Source organism: Onychostoma macrolepis, chromosome 03 (assembly GCF_012432095.1).
Source record: "Onychostoma macrolepis isolate SWU-2019 chromosome 03, ASM1243209v1, whole genome shotgun sequence".
In the NCBI taxonomy this organism is placed as follows: domain Eukaryota; kingdom Metazoa; phylum Chordata; class Actinopteri; order Cypriniformes; family Cyprinidae; genus Onychostoma; species Onychostoma macrolepis.
In genome coordinates this window covers 642,381-651,058 of record NC_081157.1, presented here as the reverse complement: position 1 = coordinate 651,058, position 8,678 = coordinate 642,381, and the positions used below count along the sequence as shown (strand labels likewise).

The 8,678-nt window shown below is 34.4% G+C and overlaps 1 protein-coding gene across 1 annotated transcript; it reads left to right on the top strand.

Annotated features, from left to right (window-relative positions):
* Positions 1-592: 592 nt before the first annotated feature.
* Positions 593-3,150, top strand: LOC131538145 (uncharacterized). Its single transcript, XM_058772012.1, has 2 exons — positions 593-1,332; positions 1,872-3,150. The coding sequence occupies exons 1-2, from the start codon at positions 1,321-1,323 to the stop codon at positions 2,856-2,858; spliced, it is 999 nt and encodes a 332-aa protein (XP_058627995.1). The 5' UTR covers positions 593-1,320; the 3' UTR covers positions 2,859-3,150.
* The last annotated feature ends 5,528 nt before the right edge of the window (positions 3,151-8,678 follow it).

The window sequence follows — 8,678 nt, the reverse complement described above, 5'->3', positions numbered from 1 at the left end:
CCTTGCCATTCGCACGCAGGAAGCCATCCGATCGTAGAGAGGATTCCCCGAGTGATGTCACGCGACAACGACACAGCAGCCGCAAAAAGGAACTCTGGGATTCCCTCAAGAAGAACAGCCTTCAACTCAACTCAAAGCAAGTAAACAAACAAACAAACAATCTCTATTTTCTGAGCGGACTTGAATTAATCTTTAAAAGATAACGATAGTCGAGTCTTCTGTTTGTGACGTCTTCAGGTAGTCTTTATTCTCAGGAAAGAGAATAGCCTTAAACTTTCTTCAAACTGCTTTCATCTTGCCAGAACGTGTGTATGTGTGTGTATGTGTTTTGTTAGTATTGTATCCTAGAATAGTAAATAAACTCTAGATTAATTTTTAATGAATGGTCTGGTGCCACGATTTTCAAATCTTAAATTATTTGCCAAAGATTGTGTTACCTGTTGCTCAAAATTTCCCAACCAATTCTGTATTATTACCGTGGCCACGAGATAAACAGGATTGCTAAAATATACTGGTTTAATGCACGCTGGCTTGAGTCGTTAAGAAAGTATAAATTATACGTTTTGATTAATACCAATTAATCAGATCCAGCGAATCTCTATGATTCGATTTCCTAAAGCTAAAATTCAAAATAAAAGCTTAAATGAAGAGCTAAATTTCTTACAACATGCTATAGTGTAACTGAGGAAATGAGACACATTGTTAAATAGTCAAAAGGTTAAGAATGTTATGGAGATGAGTTAAAAAATAAAAAAGAGATGTTAAAATATTTAATTTAATTTACTAGTTCATTGTTGCATAAAAAAATGGAGATGTACTGATGAGTGCCACTAGAGGGCACTAATGTTTTGAGTACTACAAGGCAAGTGGCAAGCGAATAAAAAACTGCAGATAGCATGTGAAACTGTTCCTGTGTCAGTGATCTGTGCAACTGATAAAAGAAACAAAGACTACACAGCAAAATCCCCAGTGTCAAATTAACACTGTTGTTTGTTGCTGCCACTCCATACATCATGTGAGAGCACTGTGATATCACTGTGACCATGTGGAGAAACAGGAAGTAGAATCTCCGCCCGGTGACCGATATTTGAGCTGCCTCCTCTCAACCTCAACATTTTGAATTCACAATGAGCTCTCGTATTACTCACACTGTGAGTATCACCGTATGAGAATGGTGTGATGTCACCATGGTCATCACATGATCTCACTTGTTGACTGGGTGTGGCAGTAGAGACAAAACCAGAAGAGGATCTCGCAGTCTTCACAAGACGACAGAGTGGAATAATATCACCGTTTGCTTAATAGAATAACCCTCATAAAATGGCAACCGAAGTAAGCAATTCTTAATTAACTTACCAATCTAGGATAGTTAAAACATGGAATATGCTGAACCTACCTGTCATTATTTTACAGTACTCCGGCATTATTTAATATGAAAGCTGTTCTAGTAAGTGTAATGCTTAAAGGTTTACTAATAAATCACAGTGGTATCCAGAAGAATGACTTAGTCATTTGACAGAACTTTAAATGTCGGATGTAACAGGATGTATTTTGTTAATGTTCTTAGGATTTTTATAGGTACACAAAATAATTACTGTGGTACTAAAATGACAAAAAAAAAAAAAAAATCTAATGTATTTTGATTCGACCTCATTTCTATTTAAAAAAATTATCTTAACATTTTAGTTCGAACAAACATAAAAAATGGGTGTAATCTTTGTAAATGATTGACCAGAGTATGTTTATTGTACTGTATTAATGTTAGTAAATGCCATTTGTGTTTACTTTATGTCCCCTGCGTGTTTCTGGCCTTTTATGTTGCATTTATATTTACTCTATTGTATAACACACTGCTAATTTCATCCTCTCAGAAAGTCTTCAGACCGAGAATGAACAAGCGCAATATACGAGAGTTATACCTTGAAGGAAAATACATTAGCATACAAGATCTGAAAGTCAGACATGATATAAGTGAAGAACAACAAGTACAAAAGTATCTTTCCAAAGACATCTCAGATTATCCAACTCTTGTTGAATTTCACATCACAGAAGTGGCTCATGTGACTAACAAGACAAGTCTTTCACGGATCTGGAACTCAGAGGGATTCAAGGGTCTTGATAGAGATTCGTTATCATGGTGGAGCCTGAAGATTAATGAAGCAGATATAAGTGCAGCAGAGGAGCGTTATCTCGAGAAATTGTTCCCAAACATAACCAAAGAAGAAAAAACAGCTAATCCGCCATTCCTGAGAGAATTCACTACATCACCCTTGTTCCTGAACGAAACCTCACGCTACGGCAACTTCCGCTTCACATTTCCTCTGACTGAACTGATGGAAGCCTACAAAAAGCAGAAATGTGATGGTCAAGAGCCAGTTCTCCGGATTTATGAGACCAAACTTTTCAAGCAGGAGATTGAGTATGTTGTTCTCGTTCACAGCCCTGAGCTCAATGAGCAGTTCAGTCGTTTTCCACTGCTTACATCCACACCCAGCCCAGTTGTTGCTTATGATGGACATCAAATCATCTGGAAAGCCCAAGCCATTTGCGAAACTCACAACTTCCAACTGGCAATCTGTGGAAACACAGCAGTGGCACAAACCAAGTATCCATATCCTTTTTATGTGTGGGATCAGGTTAGTCTTGCCTTTCACACCAGTGAGGTCCTGACCTTCCCTAAAAGAAAGCTTAAAGCAAGCCTCAGTTGTTGTAAACTGGATCCAAAGGTAAAACTTGCATATGGAGAAAATTGCTTTTCCCTTGATGAAGCTAAGAAATGCATTGAAAGCTTGCAAGATGATGATGAAAAAGAAGATGAAGAACATAAATCTGTAGAGGTGAAAATGGAAGTGGACTGAAAGGTGTGCAAGTTCTGCAAGATATTTCAGTTATGTTGCTTTGTAGTGTTTTGCCCTTCCTGCCAAGCAGCTTGGTCATAAATAAATAAAAGTTGGAGGGTAAATTTAATTATTATTATTAATATTAGTTACATTGAGAGGCTGTAATACAGCACTATTTTTACCTAATGCTCTCCGTCTTTCTTTAACCAGTCTAGTCACAAAAAGATTTTATTTTGTATTTTAGTGCAGCTGCTAACTCAGCATGCCTTGTGACTTTTGTCTGTGTATTGATAGTTGTGTCAATAAAGCATATCCTGTTTAAGAAGTATATATCAGTATTATCATGTTGAATGCTGCGGTCACAAACATCATACCTCATTTTACAACTAAAAGAAATTTAAAAACTAGAAGAGTCATCTATAGAAACTCATAATGTCTCTGTACACTCTTAAAAAAAAAAAAAAAGGTGCCAGGAAGAACCAAAAAGGGGGTTTCATGGCAATGCCATAGAGGAACCATTTTTGGTTACCTGAAGAACCACTTTGTGAAAGGTTCTTTAAAGAACCCTTTTTTTCTTGGTGCCATAAAGCACCTTTTTGGTACTACAAAGAACCCTTTTTAAAGGTTCTACAAAGAACCCCTGATGAAAAGGTTATTTGTGGCTCCATTTCTTCCAGATCAATATCCTCACATTTATCATACTATACATTTTCTTTAATAGGATTGTTAATAAAATAATTTTGAAAAAAAAAAGAAAATCCAGAAGCAACAAGACTTGACAAGATATATGATTAAAATGTTATACTTTTATAAAATTTGCAATATACATCAGTGCAGTATACATCATACCTCAGTACTGTGTATATGTGTTTAATAGGGATGTGCACAAGTACTAGAGTTCTCAGACTTGATATCGAGGATCTATTCTTTTTCAAAGTCACTGCAATCATCATTTTCATGAACAATCATCCCTGTCAAGTCGATGATCACCTTGACTGAATTTAGCTCTATTTTGTGTCTTTTTGCACTTGAATTGTCAAAAAACACACAAAGTTATGTCAAACTGTCAGTTTAGTCATGTATTCAGGTAACAGTTGTGTGATACTTAAATGCTTAATTAATGCATTACAGTTTAACCAAACTTAATTATTAGATTTAAGTCTAATAAATCTACTGTATTTTTAGTCGACTAAAACTAGACAGATGACTAAAATATGACTAAAACTATATGGCATTTTAGTCAAAAGACTAAAACTAAATCAAAATGCTGTCAGAATTAACACTGTGTGAAATGTATGAGATGATGGGATATCAAGATGATGGGATGTACACTCCAAACTGTAGTATAGTTTGAAGTTATATAGTTTATTTGGAATATTATCAGTAGTTGCCAAAATTTTTAGTTCAACAAAGGAAAATTTGAGGAAATTACACTTTTAAAGTCATTCAATACAGAAAATTATTGATCTGATAAGAAGGATATAATTAGCTACAGTATATTATTATACAAATACTGTCAAATTTGCATTTTAATTCCATACACTGCAAATTTCATTCTATATATTCAGACTTTCATTCCATATATTCAAACTTCCATTCAATATATTCAAATTTTGTTCCATATATTCAAACTTTTATTATATATATATTCAGACTTTAATTTCATATATTCAAAATGTAATTCCATATATTCAGACTTTCATTCCATATATTCAAGTTTCATTCCATATTTTCATACTTTCATTCAATATATTAAATCTTCATATTACAAACACCATAATTTCCTGAACGGCATGCCATAACATATATATATATATATATATATATATATATATATATATATATATATATATATATATAAAATATGAAAATGTTGTACATTTTAAAGTTAAATTCATCTATGCGGTGCACTTTGAGAGTTCAAAATTAAGAACTCCAACACAGGTTCAGTGTGCAAACTTAAAGAAAAAAGCTGGTGAATTGACTTACTCATGAGGTTTAAAGGGGGACTCAATCCTCTTTTTAGTTTTTATATAGTGTCTCAGTCTAAATTACACTCAAACTGGTAAATTTGGAAGCCCAACAAATTAGAATATAATGATAATAATGTTGGCAATAAATCACTATTAATAAGCAAGTCATAGTCATCATGAGCTGGCCTGGTTACAATCAAAACAACTTTTTTTTTTCTTTATATGTTTAGGTTTTGCATAACCAACCCTATGAAACTACAGCATGCAAACAAAGAATTTCTCTAATAGTTATTGTGAAAACATTTTAAATCTCTATAATGCATATAAAAATTTGAACTCCAGTACTATTTTGACACACACAGACATCAAGGACCAGCATATGAATCTCAACAATGGTGACAATCAACAAAATGCTTCGTGCTGTAATGCATGCTGGGTAACACTATAGGAAAAACTCCTATCATGCACTGCAGCATGCATAGTTATTGGCACCACTGTTGAGAATCATATGCAGAGGCGTCATGCCCATTCAAAGTGATTTCTGAGCCAAGTGGATTTTCAATGCAGCTTCCAAAAGAAAAAAAAACAACAACAACAACTACATAATATGTTTGTTTTTGTTTTTTTAGTATTTGGTACAATCATGCCTGTGTGATTAAATCATAAAGCACGGTACAGCATCAACTGTTAAATCCAAATCCACTCTCACGCTTTGGCACATTTGTGAATCGCTGCATTATAACCAATCACACATGGTTCTGTTGAGCCAATGCCCAATCAGAAACATTCAGATGAGTCATCACTGAGTTTTGTTCACTTGATCGCTTATGAATGTATGTAAGATATTCATTTCACAGTGTAAACAGCTTCAGTGATTTTAATGGGAGTTTTTGAGAGTGCTTGAACTCTGGCTAGACTGAATGAAAATCCAATTTTATAATGTAAATGTTCTATAATCTCTGTAAAATTAAAGTGTTGTTAGTAACTTACAATATTGTTATTGAATTCATATTAAATACAAAGTCAGTCGTATTAAAAACATTTTATGGTATGACACCCATATCTGGTAGTTAAGTAAAAAGTCGAGGTTTTATGTGTAGTTAATAGATTACACTATTAGTCTACTTTGCCCATCACCATTTATTGATCAAATAACTATAAAGGACGTATTGATCAATAAATATATATATATATATACCCACCCCACCCGTGCCCCCTCAAAAATCATGAGTGCATGACACCCCTGATCATATGATAAATGTTCATTCCTAAAAGCCTAAGCCAATATATTTCTTTTTTTTTCTTCCTTTTTCAATATTGAAGCATCTGTTTAATAAGATTTTTTTGCAGTTCAATAATACTTGAACGTCAGTGAATAAACCAAAGAGAGACACATTCACGATGTTTATTTGTAATAAGTTCATCTGCTATTACAAGGTTTGATTCAGCATTGCACAAACGTTGGCTGTGAAACATCATTACAATTGTTTAGAAGCAGATTACTTCGAACTAGTAAACGGGTCAAAAGTCCAACTAAAGCAAACACTGATCTCCATGATGGTGGCATTATTTTAACCAATAAAACAGCAACATCTGATCCTCTGTGGTTCTCAATAACAGCAGGTGTTCATCACTAATGCACAATCATCATTTAATTAGTCTCTTAATTATCTCATTAACTTTAACTCTTTGAGGACTTGGGATTTGACTCAAGACTTGCTTTTGACTTGAAAGGAATGACTTGGTTCCTCCTCTGGTGAAATCAGCTGCTGAGTTCATGGGTGGAATAAACACATAACAGAACTTTTACTTTCTGACCCCTGGACTATCCACCTCTGTCTGTAATATATCTGCTTGTTTTACACTCTTTGGCCACCAGGTGGTATTGTGAGCAAATGAAGCCACCAAAAATTAACCCTTTTGTGAACCACTTGGCTGAAAAGTTTAACGCTTCATAGCACCATCACTACCATTTCACATCACCCTGCTAGCAAATAACAAAAAGTGTATTTTTTTCTATAATCACGAAAACGGTAAGAAAAAACTGGAAAAAAACAGCAATATACTGTAAAATATAACAGTCAGATTTACCAAACAAAAGTTCATTTCACTGAAATATTAGTGAATGTTCATAAAAAAAGTTATGCAAAGTCAACTGATAAGGAGAGTAAATATTAATCTGAACTGTATTAATGTGTTTTTTTTTTCACAAGAGAGATCTGTTAATTTAGTTTAGTGGGTCATCATTGTGGTGGAGAGTAGAGCCTGTGCTTCAGTCAATGATAAGCCACAAACACTGATGTTCTGCTGCTTTATTTAAAGGCAATAAACGGGGAGTTACTGATTCAGTGACAATCTTTTTGCTAAGCATTTTAGTACGTAAATGTTTGTTATTGCTAGTTAATGACAATCTACAAATATTTGAGTAAAAGTCATGTTTGGTTGCTTTATTATTACACTTTAAGTGTTTGCGGTTTTATACTAAGAAATATTTTTTTAGTGGACTCAAATGAAATAAGTTCACTGTACTAACCATATAAACACTTTTTTTTATTTTTTTTATTTTAACTCGAATGTTCTGAAGGAATCGGTTTCCAAAATGAAATGAGTTAACACATGGTATAATAATGGTAACATACTGTAAAAATGAAGAGTTGTAAATTAACGGTAGAGAACTATAAATTAACAGTGGATGGAAAAATACTAATCATGACATGCACACATTCTCTGGGGTGACTAAAGATAAAGGAAGTGAATAGTGATTCATGGCCTATTTGGTACACAGTCTGTACCTGTCGTTTCTAAGAAATCTCTGTGCATTTGCATGTTGCTTAGTTACAGAGGATATCCTGCCTAAATATCCTTTCACATGTGCATACAAAAAAGCAGCCAGTTAGTTTAAAGTTTAGCCTGTTACTTGCAGTTTATAGTTTATATCAGGGTTCCTCAAATCTTACCCTGGAGGTCCAATCCACTGCAGAGTTTAGCTCCAACCCTGATCAAACTCACCTGTCTGTGCTTTTCTAATGATCCTGAAGACATTGATTAGCATGTTCAGGTGTGTTTGATTAGGGTTACAGCTAAACTCTGCAGGAAAGTGGATCTCGAGGTCCAGATTTGAGGAGCCCTGATTTATATAATATACATATACAGTTTATATATATCAGTGGTGGGCCATCAGCGCCAGCAAAACCTTCTCTGCTGGCCTAAACACTATCAGAATCACTGACTTAGTTTTATTATATTTATTTTTTTTCCATGTGTATTAAATTACTTCCAGCTTCAGCTTTATGACCCTTTCACACTGAGTGTGAAACCAGTTTAGTTTTATTGAAAATTACAACAGTTTTATTAAAAATAAAAAAAAATAAAAAAAATTGAGCTGTTGTGTCTCTGGTGCTCTGCAGCTATTAGTTTATTAGACTTTTAATTATCAGTAATTTATCATGGTTTCTATTTCTCTCTTTCTGGATAATGGAGAGCATTTAAGAATCACACCAGGACTGAGAAAATGTAGGTCAAATACACACACACACACCTAACTCAACCCCTACACCTAAACCTCACAGAAACTACAAGTAAAGATATATTCTGGCCCATTTTATAAGCCTTTTTTAACTAGTGGAGACCAGTAAAATGTCCTCACTAGCTGATTGTAATAATATTTCACTATACAAGTCAGGACATTTGGCCCTCATGAGTATAGTTAAAGCACACACAGAGCTCTAAAATGGTCCTTTGTGTATCTAAAGCTGACCTGTCGCCTGCTCAGCCTTCTCAGCAGTCTGAGCCCTGGCAGTACTCCCACTCAGCCAGGGGCTATCCATTTCCAACATGCCAAGGCCTTAAGTGGTCGGTTTTCTCC